This window comes from Saccostrea echinata, unplaced genomic scaffold (assembly GCF_033153115.1).
Source record: "Saccostrea echinata isolate AGI-Se365-2 ecotype Australia unplaced genomic scaffold, CSIRO_AGI_Sech_v1 ptg000054l, whole genome shotgun sequence".
Classification (NCBI taxonomy): domain Eukaryota; kingdom Metazoa; phylum Mollusca; class Bivalvia; order Ostreida; family Ostreidae; genus Saccostrea; species Saccostrea echinata.
In genome coordinates, this window is record NW_026889803.1 from 14,509,961 (window position 1) to 14,529,963 (window position 20,003).

The 20,003-nt window shown below is 34.2% G+C and overlaps 2 protein-coding genes and 1 long non-coding RNA gene across 3 annotated transcripts; 1 reads left to right on the forward strand and 2 right to left on the reverse strand.

The window, feature by feature from the left end:
* Positions 1 to 6,856: 6,856 nt before the first annotated feature.
* LOC133171506 (uncharacterized) lies at positions 6,857 to 8,399 on the reverse strand. Its single transcript, XR_009718811.1, has 3 exons — positions 8,313 to 8,399; positions 7,319 to 7,372; positions 6,857 to 7,067 (listed from the first exon to the last, which is right to left on the reverse strand). It is a non-coding gene; the product is annotated as an uncharacterized LOC133171506 (long non-coding RNA).
* Positions 8,400 to 8,985: 586 nt separating this feature from the next.
* Positions 8,986 to 9,627, reverse strand: LOC133171840 (uncharacterized). Its single transcript, XM_061306636.1, has 2 exons — positions 9,367 to 9,627; positions 8,986 to 9,176 (listed from the first exon to the last, which is right to left on the reverse strand). The coding sequence occupies exons 1-2, from the start codon at positions 9,599 to 9,601 to the stop codon at positions 9,016 to 9,018; spliced, it is 396 nt and encodes a 131-aa protein (XP_061162620.1). The 5' UTR covers positions 9,602 to 9,627; the 3' UTR covers positions 8,986 to 9,015.
* Positions 9,628 to 14,448: 4,821 nt separating this feature from the next.
* On the forward strand, positions 14,449 to 16,020 carry LOC133204639 (uncharacterized). The gene has a single exon (XM_061340392.1). It carries the CDS (start codon positions 14,449 to 14,451, stop codon positions 16,018 to 16,020), a length of 1,572 nt encoding a protein of 523 aa, XP_061196376.1.
* Positions 16,021 to 20,003: the final 3,983 nt, after the last annotated feature.

Sequence of the window (20,003 nt, forward strand, 5' to 3'; positions counted from 1 at the left end):
GAATTAACTTCCGTATTGATATTTTTCCCCAAAAATTAATTTAAATTCGGATTCATGCGAGACTTCATGAATCATACTTTAGCGTTCTTTACTGAACATCAGAAACAAAAAATTAGTCAAATTCAGCTTTATTTAAAAAATAATAAGGCTTGATCAAGCATTAACTTCCGTAACATTACCTTAAAATCAATGGTATCTTGAAATTGTTGTAAAAAGGTAACGATATTAGATTTGTGTACAATTCTTTGTTTTCAAGTTCACTGATATGTCCTTTAGAGAATTATGATGTTCATTTTGCCATTTGAAACAATTAATTTTTTTTCATGTTTTTTACTCTGAATTGGTCCATTTATCGTAGAATGGCTGTTAAACGATGAAGGCGAGGAAGACGTAAATTGGAGGAAGGAGTATTTCCTCTGAAAAACAAAACAACTGATTCCCACATTCCCTTGCAGGCAAATAATTCAAAAACTTTTTTGGACGCGGGGGGGGGGGGGGGGGAGATGGAAGGCTTATATAAGTCAAAAAGTGGGGGGGGGGGGGTTATCTATATCTGTAAGGAAGACTATTTTTAAGGGAGGGTTGTAACACACCAAAACAAAACAAAAAAAAAACAAAACAAAAAACCCCACAAAATAAAAACTTTAAGTAGGATCTTGGGTAACATTTGTTGGTACATGCACGTTTACTAGAAATATTACTGATCGTATTTACATTTTTTTTTTTCTTTACAGAAAACATTTTTCTGAAACACCCTCCTTTATAATTAGAATTTACTTCATTACACTCTTTGATTTCAGACCAGATATGAATTTATTATTTGAAATACTAACATAAGAGGCCCATGGTCATGTACTCACCTGACATGTGCATTTTATGCTCAGTTTTATACATGTATATACATATCTTATGTAAATTACAGAATAACTTTTTTAGCTTCTTCACTACCCAGGTACAAGGAAATTAGCTTACATTGAAAGGCAAACACTCTAGTTTTAATTTGGTACTACTTAGTGTTTATTCTGAAACCTTTCTCTTATTGCAAATTTTCCTCTTGGATAAAAATTTCATTGTATTAAATCCATTAATATTATTGCATGGTGTGTCATTCATCGGTTTATTAGCATTTGATTTGCTATGAGGGAGCAAGAAATTGTTGGTGGGATTGGTTTGCGTTTTTTAAACAAGAGGCCCCTTGACTACAAACTTACATGTCATTGTCACCTTGGCACTGCTGTTCTACAGAAAATTTAAAAAAAAACAACAAAAAAAAAAAACGATACCTCTTTATCCATATTAAAAAGGTTCATGACATATTGTGGAATAATTAAATTCGTTTATTTCATTAAAATAAATTTTACTTGTTTGCGGCATGTAATTTTGTGAGTTACTCGTTTAAACGGTAAATTCAATGAATCAATGTTTACAAAATAAACATTCTTGGGCATGTAAAATTCGTGGTTAAGGGTTACTCAAGGAATCCACGAAAATTGGTCCTCCGTGAACGATGATATTCCACAGTAACTGAATATATATATATATATATATATATATTGGATTTCTGAGGTGTCAAATGTTTGATGATGAGGCCATCTTTAAAAAATTGTTTCCTTTCTCCCGATCAACTGACTAAAATGGCCCTACTCAAAATTTTATACAACCTCCAGGTAATAATAATTTGTTTTTTCTTTTTTATTCCTGAATTTTCTCATCCAGTCAATATGTGTTGAAATTTTGTATGAAAAAAAAAATCTCCCACCTACCTAAGAACCCAAATTTTTTTTACCCTGAGTCAGGAGAGGGCAAACAAAAATTACACGTCTTTTAAACATATGCATGGCCTGACCAAAAAAATAAAATTAAGTACATGTACATAAAACCTTCATAAACTTCTGAAGAATATATTGTTACGTTCCGATAAGTTTACCTGTGAAATTCGGATTAACTGTTGTTGACAAGTTCCGAATAAACGGACCCTGAACCCGATGTATATAAACTACTAAAATATTTGTCAATGAACAATGAACGAAAGAATTGAACAATGATTTATTATTTGAACTTTATCAATTTGATTTATGTATTGTAATTACAAAGCGTTATGTTGTATATGTTCTATATAGGTACAACGTTATTAAGTAATTTTAGTGGTCAAAACCCGCTAACTTACAAATTAGATATTGATTGTGACGTTATTGGTATCTGACGTTTATACGTCATCATAACAACTTTTGTCTATAAAAGACAGCTGTTTTGTGTTTAGAAGTCAGTCTGCATTGGGTTGCGACTCCGTATACTTCGGGTGTAAGACAGTGGTATGTACAAACAGTACCAAGTCTATGTATACGAAATCATTAGTGAAGAGTCATTCAGAGTAGAAACGTCCTGGATTGACCATTGGTTCGTCATCTTTGTATTAACCAAATAACGTTGTACCATTGAATAATTGAACCATTTGATCGTCTTAATAAATATCATAAACTTTACAACGTGTTATTCGTCACGGTTCTAGTGCAGATATTATAGTAGACCAAAAATTGGTCATTATTCCGATTGTATATAAACTTTGTGGATAACCATTTCAACCTTGACCAGTTACCAGAAACCAATAGCGGCCCACGATTAACTGATTAAGTAATAACCTTATACCCTCGGTTTCGTTACATTGGTGGCAGCGGTGGGATCCGCTGTTTAAGAAAATTGTGACACTTAAAAAAAAATAATGATGTCGAGGAACGACGAAGTTATGGAGGAAAATGACCATATTTCAGGACCACAAGAGCATCAATTTATCGAAGGTACTCCAAGCAGAGAAGTGCTTTTGCGGGTTAATAACAACGACCAAATAGGAGATGGCAGCGGAATAAATTCATGTACACAAGACAGTTTACAAACAATTCTAAATGAATTAAAAACTTTGAAGTCGCAAATGAATTTATTACAAAATCAAGTGAGACCAACATGTGCTGACAGCCAACATGTAGACCAAAACAATGTGCGATTTTGTACCAATACCACGTCTGAAGAGGACCAAATACTGAAACAACATCGACCATATAGAAATACATCTCTACAAAATTCATATGACGAATCTCGTGATTATGAAGATTCAAGAACAAGTTGGTCGAACCCGATGGTATCACGCAGCTTTACTAACAACGCTAGAACCAACGAATTTCAGCCGACCATGCGCAGCTTTGAGTACGATGTACCAAATTATGGTCACACAAGACAAGTCCATGACCACAGATTCAGGCGAACACCAGAACCAAAAGGGAGAAAACCAGCAACATTTGATGGTGCCATGAACTGGAACGACTACATAGTTCATTTTGACATGATCGCCCAATTAAACTACTGGGATGAGGAAACAAAGGCATTAGAGTTGGCTACTAGTCTACGCGGCCCGGCATTAAGCGTGTTGAGTGATCTACGACCAGAATATCGATATAATTTTCGCCACCTTGTTTCCGCACTTTCAGCGAGATTTGACCCAGAAAATCAAACAGAGGTATACAAGACACAACTAAAGAGCCGAATACGGAAGAAAAACGAAACTATCACAGAATTAATGCAAGACATAAAGCGACTCGTGAGGATGTCGTACCCGAACGCACCCTTAGGTTTCCGTGACCAAATAACTAAAGATTCGATCATCGAAAGTTTAAATGACCAAGAAATGGAATGGGCAGTGTTTCAAGGAAGACCTAAAAACCTAGAAGATGCAGTGCGACTGGCATTGGAATTTGAGGCCTTTCAACAAGCACGGGGGAGGCAAAATAAAGTTGCAGTACGTATGCAGAGAGAGGAACCAATGTACATAGACGGAAACGAGGATTATACACATCAAGTAGCTATGATCAGTCAAAACAAAGATAAGAAATTTTACAAGAAAGGTCCCTGTTTCTACTGCAAGAAAGATGGTCACATCAAAAGTGAATGTAGATTGCTACAACGACACCTCAAAGACGAAAAACAGAGAAACCAAAGAAAACCAGATTACGCGGAAAACGTGACGACCAAGGAACCCGAGAACCAGGGAAACGCACTGTAGTTGACGTCGGCGGCCTAACGTCAACTACACAACAGAAAGGGCCACATGTTTTTGAAATAAAGGGTTTCAATAATAACTCATTAACAATTGATGTGTTTGTTAACAATGTTAAAATTAACTGTATTATTGACACTGGCTCAGCTATCACAGTTATTCACCCAAAGAAATATTACGAGATAGATAGATGTGTACGACCTAAATTGTCACCAAACCATAATAACTTACGAATGGCAAACGGTGAACTAGTGGTACCAGAAGGTCAGACAATACTTCAGATTCGTGTCAATGGGGAAATTATACAACATAGAGTGATCGTCGCTGACGTTGAAGCACAGATGATCTTGGGTTTTGATTTTCTTAAAGAGCATAACTGTCAGTTAAATTTGGGTGAAGGAACTCTTATCTTGGGAAACAAGAAATTATCATGTGACCTTAACATTGAACAAAGTCATGTGTTCCAAATTTCCGTACAAGGAGCTTTACTACATGATAATAGTGATGGACTAAATCATCAACTATGTGAACCTTGTGATAAGAAGGAGATAAACGACCAGACCAAAGAGGACGATGATAATCTAGTATTAAAGTTAAAAGAAGACCAAACCGACACTCGAAATTGGTACATGACAAAGACAAAAGAAGACCTACAAAAGGAGCAGAATGCAGATCCAATATTAGCGAAAATAATAAAGTGGAAGACAGAGGACAACAGACCAAATTGGCAGATAATAGCAAACGAACCAAAAGAGCTAAAGACATATTGGTCACAATGGAATCGACTGACATTAAGGAATGGAGTACTCTTCAGGACATGGGAAGAAAATGAGCAAACGTTTTACCAGATGGTGGTACCAAAAGCACGTGTAAAAGAAATACTTAAGTTGTTACATCACAATCCTACGGGTGGACATTTGGGAATCTCCAAAACTACCGAGAAAATAAGAGAAAGGTTCTACTGGGCATCTTACAAAAACGATGTTGAGAAGCATATCAGAGGTTGTACCTTTTGTGAAGCAAGGAAGAATACAGCAAGTGCAGCCAGAGGAAAACTGGGTCAGTATTTAGTTAGGAAACCACTGGAACGAGTGGCCATTGACATCCTTGGTCCTTTACCACGGACTAAGAAGGGTAACAAGTATGTTGTTATCATTTCGGATTATTTCACCAGATGGATAAAAACTTATCCGGTCAAAAACCAAGAGGCAATAACCATTGCAAAGGTTTTTGTAGATGAATTTATTTCAAGGTATGGAGTCCCACTCCAGGTTCATACTGGCCAAGGCAAACAGTTTGAGTCGAAGTTGTTTCAAGACTTGTGTAAGATGTTACAAATAAAGAAAAGAAGAAAAACCCCATTCAATCTGAAGAGTGATGACCTAGTAGAGAGATTCAATCGAACGCTAGAAGATATGATAAGCAAGTATGTACAACCTAACCAAAAGAATTGGGACGAAGTTTTGCCATTTCTGATGCTTGCCTACCGATCATCAGTTCAAGAGACCACAGGATACAGTCCAGCAAGATTAAACTCTGGAACAGAGATAAAAGTACCTATTGACCTTGTTTATGGTCACAATCTATGGGAAACTTGTCCTGAAATCTGCCATAAGTTCGTCGACAAGATGAAAACCAACTTAGAGGACATCCATGAGAAAGCCAGCAGAAAAATGATACTCGCGAACGAGAACCAGAAACGAAAATATGACACCAAGGCAAACCAGATTCAGTACACCCCAGGACAACATGTGTGGATTGCATCAAAATCAAGGACCAAAGGAAGATGTCCCAAACTTCAGGTTCATTGGAATGGACCCTATGTAGTGTTACGTGCTGTGTCCGATTTGATATACAAAGTGAAAAAGTCTAAAGCCGAGAAACCAAAATATGTGCATCATGACCAGATGAAGCTGTTCCGTTGTGAAGCAGATGAGAATCTATCTCTGTAACGTGCATCTCTAAAAGATATAAAAAAAATTCTTGATTGACTAAGCACCCCGAAACGAGGACGTTTCGACTTAAGAGGGGGGTATTGTTACGTTCCGATAAGTTTACCTGTGAAATTCGGATTAACTGTTGTTGACAAGTTCCGAATAAACGGACCCTGAACCCGATGTATATAAACTACTAAAATATTTGTCAATGAACAATGAACGAAAGAATTGAACAATGATTTATTATTTGAACTTTATCAATTTGATTTATGTATTGTAATTACAAAGCGTTATGTTGTATATGTTCTATATAGGTACAACGTTATTAAGTAATTTTAGTGGTCAAAACCCGCTAACTTACAAATTAGATATTGATTGTGACGTTATTGGTATCTGACGTTTATACGTCATCATAACAACTTTTGTCTATAAAAGACAGCTGTTTTGTGTTTAGAAGTCAGTCTGCATTGGGTTGCGACTCCGTATACTTCGGGTGTAAGACAGTGGTATGTACAAACAGTACCAAGTCTATGTATACGAAATCATTAGTGAAGAGTCATTCAGAGTAGAAACGTCCTGGATTGACCATTGGTTCGTCATCTTTGTATTAACCAAATAACGTTGTACCATTGAATAATTGAACCATTTGATCGTCTTAATAAATATCATAAACTTTACAACGTGTTATTCGTCACGGTTCTAGTGCAGATATTATAGTAGACCAAAAATTGGTCATTATTCCGATTGTATATAAACTTTGTGGATAACCATTTCAACCTTGACCAGTTACCAGAAACCAATAGCGGCCCACGATTAACTGATTAAGTAATAACCTTATACCCTCGGTTTCGTTACAATATCAAATACCAGTATAAAGGGAATGTTTTTATTTACAAATTTAATTTACATGTGCAAAACATGTGATTGATTCCAGGTATATCACAGTGTATACAAATCTTTGTAAAAAGAGGGAATTGTGCAAAAAAAATAAGCTTGAGTCACTTTGAGTCTGTCTTGTTATCTTTCCTCAGATCTTCCATTTTCTTCATTAAACTCTCCCATGACTGTTTGTTCACCCTTGGCACCTTCAATCATAAAATTAAAAACTATTACATATTTTCATACCTGTTCATTATGGTTTACAAATATAATTATGCGAGATGGTCTGCTCGTGAAAATTTCATTCTCGATTATATTTTCTTCAGTATAGTTTATATACAATAATACCAGGAATTTGTGAAAATTTTGTCTCCAATCTAAATACCAAATACCTAGCTATCTCGCGAAAATAAGGTTTCACGAAATTTTTGTGACCTACAGTACCCTAAGTACTTACATCATAATTTTGGTCAATATAAATCCCTATCACCACACCTGCACCAACAATTCCCTGAAAAAAAAGGAAGTAAAATAAGCAATTATTTACAAATCCTCAGTACTGTCAGTCTGGTGGATAATCATAATTGTAGATTGATTTTTTGACATCAATCTAATATAAGATTGTGTGATATGAGAGAACTGTGAAAATTGCAAACTTAATTAACAAATGCTTTACATCTTCTCAAACGCAGCAAGACAAGTGAAGTAGGAAGACAACAATGCTGCACATATTTCAGGTACAGCTTTTTCTTTAAGTCACAAACCATATGTAGAAATTATGGTACTGAATGGTTAAATTGTGCCTCTTTATTATAATAAAGAAATAATATTGTCAAAGCAATAAATGACATTTACTTTTTTACACAGCACACCTTTGTGAAGAGTATAAAAAGTAACAGTCACATTGGTATTGATCATACAGTGGGCTGGGCCTCTTCAGATTTGTATAGCTAGATTATGAAAAATACAGCTTGGGACCTAAAGACTAAACAAAAGGCATTAAGTGGGCCTAGAAAGGAGAGAAAAGTTGTGCACAACTCAAACTGCAAATATATTCTTCTGAAAGTTACAACAAGACTGACAATTTAATTTCCTGGATAGACCTGAAAGTTCAATGTCACAAATAGGCCCCCCACTGAGAGCCAAACAAACCTCGAAACAAATCAGTTTTCTTTCAGTGTACGAAGTTCCATTACCTTAACAAGTTAAACTCAAACAATATTCTAATTTCAAATTACTGATTCAGATTTTTCTTTATCGTCTAGACTCTAGTTTACTATATGTTGTTTTCGGCAGTTTTCTCACACAGAGAACCTTTTGCACTGCATCCAGAACGTTTGACCTAATCAGCTAATAGTACAGTAGACTTACTTTAACTAAAAGAACAAAATTGGAAGAGATGTAATAGTTGAATTACAATTAAGCAGGTGTTAACTTAAAAATTTACCAACCAATAGCTTCGCTAATTTAAAAACCATGTCAGCTTCAAAATTTTTCTCACTTTTAGTCAAAGCGAAAGTACATTGTCGGCGTTCTGGCGAGATTAACTCAAATTCAAACTGATTCGTTCCTTATGAGGTTCCAGTGGAATTGACAAAGTTTCCCAACCGACGTGCAAAACCGAAACAAAATAACATTTATAAGATTATTTTTAATTTAGAAAAATTACAATTTAAGTTAATTTTTAGGTTACAGTTAAGTAATGTAATTTCATGCAACATATATTTATTAGTAAATGTACAAGAATCATCACCAAGACCAATTTAATCAGAAAACGGGCGGAATTTTTTCTCCCTTCCGCATTTGTAATATTATGATTCGCCCTATTATGATTATCATTCGAAAAACAAAGTTTTCATTAACGAATCACCTGATTTCCATACATTTAATTTCTTTAATATTGCGCACGTTAATGATAACAATAAAAATTAATTTGGATACATTTGTAATGCATTCTCCAAATAAATAGTTGTACTTCTACTAAAGTGACTATAGCTAGAATATAATTAATAATGACCCGTCATCTTTCATTTGATTTAGAATTGAATTTTCATTAAAAACAAACAATAACACATTTTTTTAAATAATCAAGAAAAAAATATTTTATTGATACATATACACCGATAGAGAAACAATATAAATTTCATATTCCAATCACTGTAAAATGTCCAGCAGATGAAACATAACACTAAGTTTATAATTTGTCTGGCGATGTAGTGTCTGCCTCCTCATCTTTTCCCTCCTCTTCCTCTCTATCTCCTCCCTTCGTTCTCTGGCTTTTTCTTGCTTTTCTATCATTGCAAGTTCCCTTTTGCCTGAAAAAGTAGATTACATTACAATAGTTCAGAGTAAGTACTGTTCTCAGTCTCTGCCTCTTTGAAACATCTTTATTATACTGTGTGTGTACTGCATATATACATGTATGAACAGAATAATTGCAGATAGAAAAACCTCTCCTAGAGAAATGCATTAATATAATTTCGTGAGATTTTAAAGTGGCCTTACGTTTTAAAGCAACTTCGTCCTCAGTTTCATTTCTCTGAAGCTTTTTGCTCAAAGGCGACGCTGTGGGGCATGTTGGCTCTCCTCCGCCAATTATCGCAATATCAAAAGCAATGCCACCTCCTGTCACTTTGGCTTTGATTCCATGCTTGTTCAATATCTCTTTGAGTCTCTTTTGCTGTTTTTTGGTGCGAAAAGTAGGAGGAAAAGGTGCAACTTTACTGTTGAAGCAACCCATTTTGTTCACTCTGACTTTGTTGTCAGAGGACGTAAAGTTTATTATGACGTCATCTTATTGTTACGTTATATATACTGTTGCATCAAACCAATCGGAAATGCTCCATACAATCTAAATGTACGAGATACGAGCCACGCAAGGAACTCTCGAGTGGCGTCAAATGCGAAATTTTTCAATGTAATAAAGAAAAATGTGTAACTCCACGGTAAAAAAAAAAAAAAAAAAAAAAAAAAAAAAAAAAAAAAAACCAACAACAACAACAACAACAACAACAACAAAAAACATCTGTTACGTCCCCTAAAGGTATCTTCCAGTCCGAAAAAGGCCATTTGCCACAACGCTCGCCTGAGTCATTTTGGCTTTCCTTTTTCTCCTCTTTAAAATTTCTCTCTTTAATTTCTTGAAAATTTTGACACCATATTGTGGACCAAAATCCAGCCTCATGGTAGTCCGATCCTCAGGTTCTGAAAATCAGCAGCTGTGTAATCGAAAATGCTCACAAAAATGTCCTGAATTCACAAAGCAAAATGCAGTGTGTATTTACACATGGTATTTCTTCAAAGTTCACCATTAAAGTTAATCATATTATAAAGAGAAAATTATCACATCTAAGATATGTTTTCAGGAAACACGTATAATAGCATCAGCTTTGCATTTTCTAATTGAAAATTGACCAACAGATAAATATTAAAGGTATCTAGGCAGTCGGAGAAAATTGCATGTTTTTGGTATTTTAGTTCTTCTATTTACTTCAATTGTTACCGGGGGTATATAATACATGGTGTAAAAAAATCTTGTGCTTTCATTGCAAGACATCACAGATCACTTTTATAATTTCGTCTCATGCTAATACCCAGATAGCAAGCTTACGTTGGGCCAATGCAAGCCCAACGGTGAAAATTACGTTGGCCCTTTGTCAGTTCTATGCGTTGGCCCAATATCATCTTGCTCATCGGCCCAACATTCAAGCAACAAGTTGGCTCGACGTTGGGACAACATTCAACGGTTGGTTATCTTGCATTGGCCCAACGTTTAACTTCCTGTTTGCCCAATGTTGGTTCAATGTTTTTTAAAGCTAAGAATGAATGTTGGACCAACGTTGGCCCTACGTTCTATAAACATGTTGGCAAATGATCGGCGATTGAATTATTTAAGTTCAACAATATGAATTCCTGTAACCTTTTTATTTCCATAATTACGAGTAAAACACAATTGATTGAATAAATCCTGCATGGTAAATTAGCTTGTTCCACAAACAAATGTTTTATTTTTTGTCACTCCTATGGAATGAAATCAACAGAGGGAAATAAAAGTAGTTCAATGTTTTCTCAAGTCTATTCCATATCACTTCGATCACTATAATATTCCTCTAGAATAAGGGTCACAGTGTTCAAATTTGTGAAACTTTGGAATGTTCTCCTGCTACATATTACTTCTGAACCATTCACTCCTTTTTTCCTGTTCATGTTATTGTTTCTTTGTCTGTAAATTCCATGTCTCTCACACTGATAATTGAGGTAAATCGCTCACTGTCTATTAAATTCCAAACATCAATGGTCTTGTAACACAAAGGGTTTTCTCCCCACCAGATGCTATAAATGATATAAAAAATATATCAGTTTAATCCATTCAAAAATGATGTCACTTACTACTTATAAGTTATCATAACTTAACCAGATCTAGTAAATATACATGCATCAGTGGCGTATATTCCTATCTGCTTATGTGTAGGCTAGTGAGAAGTCAGAGATTTAACCCGAGTGCAAAATGTGGGTAGGCAAAGAGAAGGTCGCCCCCTCTCGATATATAGGGATTTGGGGAAGGGGTGGGATCTTTTTTGCGAAGACATCTACGATTGTCATCTACAATTTGACAAATAAAAATAATATTGTTAACATTTCAGTTTCAGTTTATATCATGATATGAAGACTACTTAAAAAAATTGAGAACTTTTAACTTATTTTTACTCTACTTAGAAAATATGCAAACTTCCTTACTGAATAATCTAAATACAATCAATGTAATTTCCTACTAACCAAAACTATAGTTCCAGTAATTGTAGATGACATAGATACGATTGTCGTCTACAATTTGACAAGTGAAAATAATATTGTAAACTTTATTTTTTAGTTTATATCATGATATATATGAAGACTACTTAACAAAATTGAGAACTTTTAACTTATTTTTACTCTACTTAGAAAATATGGAAACTTCCTTACTGAATAATCTAAATACAATCAATACATTTAATTTCCTACTAACCAAAATATTTATTTCCAGTTATATTAATTTTATTTCCTGCACTTATCATGACCTCCTGTTGCTGTCAGTGATTTTGAAATTCTCTGGTACAGACTTGATAAAATACTTGAGTTTCGGATTTAAAAAAAATCCCAACTATAGGAAGTTTTGTCATTAAATATATAGTAAAACTGTCAACGTTGGATAGGTATAAAAGTACGGATTGCTGAGAATGCTATTTTGGCATTTGCAACAAAATAAAATTAATAGATAAGAATAAAAACACAGTGCCATCCTAAATTTTACCGGCACTTGTTTTATATTAAGACAAGGAAAATAACTCTCTCTCATTGTGTCGAATTCAGTAGTATGGATTACGTATCCTTCTTCTCGAGTTCCTATTATAAATTGTATTTTATACAAGTATAAGCGTTGGTATCTAAGGCTATATTACATGAAATTCAATTTCTCCAAAAATATTTTCATTTGTGTTCTTTTATAGGGTAAAGATGTCAACTTTTTACAATACTGTTTCAAGGACTTCAAAGAACCTTGAATCATATATTAAGATGATGAAATGAAATTGTTGCACGAAAAGATTTCATTTTCAAGCTTCTTTTGAGATTTTTTTAATTAAATAATGATTTTAAGAGTTATCCTTCATAGCTGAGGAGCTGTTGAATCCACAGAACACTGGGATACATGTACTTCAATAATCAATACGATCAGCACACGACCCTCCTGTTCTGAAGAAGATGTTTTTTTTTCTTTACACATGCATTATTTAAATTTCGATCTCTGATTTCGACCCAACTTTATCCCCAGGGCTCATAAATTAAAAAAAAAAAAAAGAATCCACGCAACTTACAATTAAGAATGTTTATTAATATGGTTTAATGTGGTTTTGTCACTCTTGAAATTTTTTCCTATATACTTTCTTATAAAACTCTGTTTCACCAAGACTGTAAATTGATCTTTTTCATACTCTGCAATATACTGTTGAAGTTTTTTGTTTGTTTGTTTCTGGTTTGTTTGTTTGTAAGCTTTTTGGGTTTGTTTTTTGTTGATTTTGGTTTTGTTTGTTTGTTTGTTTGTTTTGGGGGGGGGGGAGGGTAGGGGGTTGTTTTGTTTCGTTTTTATAGAAACATTTTTAATTGCCAACAAAATCCTGGATAAATCTTTGCTGCATATCTGTTTTGGCACCCTAGCTTATATTTTACCTATCTTTATTTTACTCATATTGGTGTTTTCCCAGGTTCCTACATATATGTGAATTGATTAATAACTGGAAATGGGGAAACGATTGATTGATACATTTGTTGCTGGATTGAGGAGCGAAACGCCTAAAAGTTCCACCTAGTATAGATTGAAAGAAACTAAAGGTAAAATTTTTATGAATCGAACTAAACTTGGAGAAGCAGTAGGAAGACAATAATCTTTTTTTTATCTGATGACTCTTCGTGCCCTAACAAATTTCACACTCAAAAAAATCTGTGTAACATCATGCCAACATTTTGTCTGGCATTAAAAAGCTACACGTGAGAACTGACAAATAGAGTTTTCTGTCATGTTGTAAATTTAAAATTACCGGGTGACAGTAAATACAAAATTTACAACATGACATTTCTGTTGATGCTGCAGATTATTTTAATAGATAAATATATATGCAATGAACTGAATGAAATTGAATGACATAATCTAATGGCGGGGACCAAAGACTTCCAAACCAAATTGTTTTTTACTAAGCTAGTTAACTTTTGTATTTTCGACAGTGATGAATCTCAATTTCCCATACTGAAACTGTAAATAATTAATTTAAATAAATTGATGAATTTCCCATGAGATGGATTTAACCTATATTAAGGTATTATAGGATCCATGCTTCGACGGACCCTCCCCCCACCCCCATTTCCTGATACCTGGCCATAATCTGACATCATGCATATATTTGAAAATCCACTGTAAAATAAGGTACAATCCTATGCCCCCCCCCCCCCGTTTAAGGAAAATTAATTCCTGAATTGCTAGTATAACCGATAATTAGAATGACAATCCTTAAATCACAATTTTCGGTGGAATCTCAGGATGATTTTGCACTTATAATATTTATTGTGTATATATTTCTTCATCAAATAACATGCTGACTGTACACTGGACCATATCCGTCACACTACCAAAAATTTTGGGTTACAGTATGGTATGCAAGCAGCATTCAAAAGTGTCTTAAATTCTTTGTATTCACTCAGCATGGTTTGTATATGTACATAATTATGCAAACATCGTGAACTGGGTCTACAACTACTATCTTGAGGCTTTATTCAGCATGTACTTGATCACACCCTCTTAAGAATTTCAAATTGCAGTCTTTTGTGCAGTTTCAAATGAATGAAAAAAATCAATTCACTACTCTAATAAAGAAATTTTTACGAAATCGATCTAATGACAAAAGCGTCAGAGTAAGGTAAGCATGACGGGAAGGTTATCAAAATCTTGATAAAAAGACTTTAAACATGAATTAGTAGTAGTTATCTGTGCTTGGCATATTAAAGCAGTTACGTCGTAGTTTAAAAGTTCAAGATATCCCTGACGTACAGCACATAATTATGGCGGCTTTCATGCATGTTTCTGACAACGAGGATATTAGACTGAAATGTGACACACATAATAATGACTTGCTCCCACTGTTTTGTAGGGACTGTAATTGTCATCTCTGCGCCGACTGTGTTACACTTGATCATGCTGGACATAACATTCGTAACGTTTCGGAAGTCGTAGAATTTCATAAGCAGGAACTTCGAGAAATTCTGTGTCGTGATACATCATCACAGTTTCTTGCAAAACGTTTAAGCCATTTGCAAGAACAACAAAAATCCTTGGCCGTGCATACCGAAAGTCTGCTACGAAATGTATTAGATCGGGAGGACGAGATTATGGAGAGAGTTAAAATTTGGAGACAGGATATATTTGACAAAATTATATCATTCAGAGAAACTTGTGAGGCAAATTTGAGGGATGATCAAATTATTATATCTGCTCTACTTCAACACCATGAAAAGAGTCCACAATCAGAACCAGGAAGAACTGAATTAGAACTTTCGTATCTGTGTTTCCGAGGAAAACATCTATTAACTTCAGAACGTTGCATGACGTCTGATAAAGATATTTCTGATTTATATAGCTTTAATATCGGACCTTCTGGTGAAGACTTATATGACACTTTTGGAATATTTAGATATGGTTCAGAAGAAGAGTTGTCGTCAGATTCAGTTTCTATTAACAGCAGCAAAGAAGAAGAAAAAGAAGAATTTTGTGATTGCGAGGACATACAAGGAAAGTATCAAGTTTGCGATAAGTCAATCGAAAATATTGTACCTATGGATAGTTTGAAGTTCTTTGTCCATAGTTTGAGTAACGTATACCTCTGTTCTTTTCACGGAAGTAAGATTGATACAAAGCTAACTTTGAGCAATGTTTGGCGAATCGCCCTGATACCGTCAACAGGAGACATACTTTCAATAACGAGCAATCAGAAACAAATAAAACGCATTTCTTTTGAAAGCACAATAACAACGTTTTTAGTTACGGGAGACCTATATGATGATGTCAATTCAGGAGGAGACCAGGCATACGCATGCGTTATGTATAAATCAGATATAAACAAAGCGAGGATGGGCTCATGCTTCGTATGCATACACCTTTTAAATGAATTTGGAGTGATTTTGAAGACTTTCGAACGTGGTCTTGGATTTGTCTCTTGGAGGTTGTTAAAAACAAATGAAGAAAACAAATTCTATCTGTCAACCAAAAACAGAACTCAAATATTCGATGGTGTATTGGGCAAATGTACTGCAGTATACAGTGGAGCAGTTGGAAAAGATCCAGGCTTACGATTCCATACATGTGACATGATAACCGATAGTAACAACAATGTCTTACTTGCTGTTCAAAATGACAACGCCATTCATTTATTAAACAAAGCATTAAAATTTCAGAAACTGTTATTGACTGAAGAAGATGGGCTCCGACTGCCATCTAGTTTAGCGCTAGACAACTTTGGTTATCTCTGGGTGGGATGTGAAGATGGGCAGATACATGTTGTGAATTATCAATATTTACTGATGACAGATCGATTAGCTAGACTAAAATATAGGAGTGCTAAGGAACACATCTCCTAGTTTTTCTTAATGATTTAAACGTCTTTTTATCATAATTGTAATACATGTATACAAACAATAATAACTTTTATATTAAATATAATTGATCTAAAGTTAAACACTATGAAACCTCGCACAGTTTTGGAGCCGATTTTGTAACGTCAACAAATAAATTGAAGCAATAAAAACTCTTCAATAATATGTATGGATTTTTTTTTTTTTTTGCTTTTGAATGTTAAATTTGAATATTGTAAAGTTATGTGCATTAAATTAAAAATTATTAAAAATAAAAATAACATTAAAAATCGTTAATATCAACACTATGCCCGATGAATAAGTTATTGACGAAGTTTCATTTGATTAGACTGCAAGAAATTGATATGCAGGAAATGTCTCCAATTTCTTATCTGGAGTTGTTGACTTTTTTTTTGTACAAAAAAAACTTTTTTAAAATTATCTAGTCTCCTTCCACATTTCATTTTTCTTTTCTCCGATTCTTATCTCTTCTATTAATTTTTACACGTTTGTTTTTCCCCTAAAAACATTCAGTGCTCAAAATGTCATTTTTTGGACGTTTTTTATACGTTGCCTAAGCGTAAAACGTTAAAAAATGAATGCGTAACAAATAACACAAAACATCGAAATTTTGCTCAGTTAAATGAATAAATAATAATAAATGATTCTACTCTTTAATCATAACAATATTTTTAATTTGCGCATTTCGAAAATAAGATGATTTCTTTCACAAATCATCTATTTGAAATAGTGACAAACCTAATATCCACAATATACCTCTCTTAAAACAACATTATACATGTACTATAATTCCTTTGAGCCAAAGTAACAAAATTGACCAGACATCAGATCACTTTTTAGTATAAAGGCTTTACCTCTTCCAAGAAACACTTGCTTACTTTATCATTTGCACATAATATTTATCATCTTTATTTTATAAACGGGACATTTTATATAGAAAAATGTCTCACCAAACATTCCAACTGTCATTATTTTTTATTTATTTTATTTTATTTATCTTTTTTTTTTAAATTCACATGTTAGGAAATTCTACCTATTTTACGAACAGCCGAATTCGGACAGTATTAATCATTTTGTAATGCATTTTGAATGACATCATCACAGGACGTCATGGATGCTTGTGCAATTAGCATAAAAACCCAGACAAAACGAAATTACCAACGCTCGACTTTCAGTGTTACGCCAAAATAGTCCGTGCGAGTCGTATGTATTCATGGTTATTTCAAACTGATCAAGGATTTTTGCTACAAATCTGTCTTTTTATTCTGTTGGAAATAAACAACTGTCAAGATAACAGATTATTATTTAAATGTGTTCTTTTGTAAAAATCTCTTAACTTGGTCATAACCTTTGAGTAAAAAATGGTTCTATACCGTGTGCAAACAGAAAAATTTGACTGTTATATTATTAGTACATAAAATCACTGTCAGTAATACTGTTCAAAAACAAAAACAGGCACTTTTTTCCAAAAATAATCTAGAAAATTATTTTATTGATTGATACATCAATCGAGAAACAATACTATAGAAAGTGATGCAGATTCGAGTCACTGTAAAATGTCCAGCAGATAAAACATAACACTGAGTTTATAATTTGTTCGGCGATGTAGTGTCTGCCTCCTCATCTTTTCCTTCCTCTTCCTCTCTATCTCCTCCCTTCGTTCTCTAGCCCTCTCTTGTTTTTCTATCATTGAAAGTTCCCTTTTGCCTGAAAAAATTAGATTACTCCAAAATAAATACTTCTCTGTCTCTCTGCACATGCATGTGATCACATGCATTTAATATTATATAATTATACTGAATAATTTTTGGTTAATATATCTTAAAATCTTGGACCCTCAATGCGGTTACAAATTCGATGTCTACGCAATTTCACGTTGGCCTTACATTTTAAATTAACTTCATCTTCATCCTCATTTCTCCGAAGCTTTTTGTTCAAAGGCGACGCTGTGGGGCATGTAGGTTCTCCGCCGCCAGTTACTGCAATATCAAACGCAATGCCACCTCCTTTCACTTTGGCTTTGATTCCATGCTTGTTCAGTATCTTTCGCAGCCTCTTTTGCTGTTTTTGGTGCGAAAATTAGGAGGAAAAGGCGCAACTTTACTATTGAAACAACCCATTCTGTTTACTCCGAATTTGTTGTTAACGCAATGCTTACTATGACGTCATCTGAATTGTTACGTCATATGTACTGTTGCGTCAAGAGAGATATATATGCAAGAATCATCAGCACTGTGTTTTTATACCTCTCGAGAATTTTTCACTTATATGGAGATGCCATCACTTGCCGGTGGAGAGCTGTAAATTTTGTCCTCTACTCGGCACTTACGGCCATTGTTTATCGTGCCAGCACTTACTGCGACACGGGACCTCGGTTTATACGGTCTCATCCGAAGGACCGGTCTCCACGTCCCACAGTGGGATTCGAATCCGCAACAGCACTGTGTTTCATTGCGTCATTTTTCATAATTAAGAGAAATATTTCATACTTAGTATAAACACAAATTCACAAATATTTAATTCAAGACACCCTTAACGAAACTTCTAGACTTTCTACATGTATTTTTACAGCAGGACGAATCCCATTGATGTCTACATGAGAAATATTTTATTTCATTTGGATTTTTTACTGGTTTATATTTTTTGTTAAGACATTTGTTATACTTGTCGCCGAGCATTTAAAAAGAGTAGACGAAACTTACATAGCCTATATACATGTACACGTACATGTATCGGTAAAATATTTAGCTTTAATTTCACGTACATGTACAATAATTCTCCATGAAGTGTTGACTTTGCGTTTAAAATAATACATTCCTCACGAATTTTTTTTTTTTTTTTTTGTAAAGAAAAGCGAAATAATTTGGAATTTCATATACGACAGCCAACTGCTCACTGCTTACTGCCAACTGCCACAGCTCATAGATGGTATTGCCTGTTTTGTTATCTTTAATATGCATGCTTGTATAAACCCTATGATGGCAAGAATATTACAATAATAACACAAATTGGCGGACGAGAAAGGAATAAATAGGAGGAAGGTATTTCCTCTTAAATACAAAACATCTAATTCCATACACATTTCCTTGCAGACAAATAATTCAGTAGATTCTATTGACGGGGGGGATTAAAGGTTTATATTACGTCAGAAAAAAATGAGGGGGGGGGGAGGCAAACTTTAGTGGGATCCTGAGTAACTATGCATTTATACCAGAAATACTAATGAAAAATCATAATACAAGGCATTTATTTTACTTTATGTAAAAACTTTTGATCTAAGGCAAGAAAGCAATTTTCGTGCGGGGGGGGGGGGGGGGAACCCAACAGAAATCCCTTGACAAGTAATTTTAAAAAAAGGTCACAGGCGTCATTATTGATGGAGCACTACTGTATAATATATTTTGGCAATTTATTAGGGACACACACCACCGCCATCACCATCACCTTTTTTACAGATCTTACATTAGTCATTAAAACGATTTAAATAAAACGCATATAAAAATTCACGAATACAGGTACATGCAACTTTCATAAGGTAAAAAAGAAACACTAAAAGATGTATTGTTAGATATTTTACCCTAAGCAAAAGTTATGTATAACTATAATTTTCAGTAATATTTCTAGTATGGATACATATGGCAACAAATGTTACCCAAGACCTTAGTATCGCATGTGACCCCCCCCCCCCCCGCGTCAGAAAAGCTACTGAATTTGTGGGAATTAAATGTTTTGTTTTTAAGTACAGAAATGCTCCTTTTCCCGATTTACTCCTTCCTCGCTTCACAGTTTCAAAATTCCTGAACCCGCCAATTTTTGTTATTATTGTAAGAACTGAACTACGCACACTAACTCTCGATTCCCGCCTACATTTTACATCCATTTAATTCAATATACATGTTAATGGCAATTTGGTCATTAAAACTTGTTTGAATGCAAAGAAAACTTCATTAGTAATAGATTAACAATTT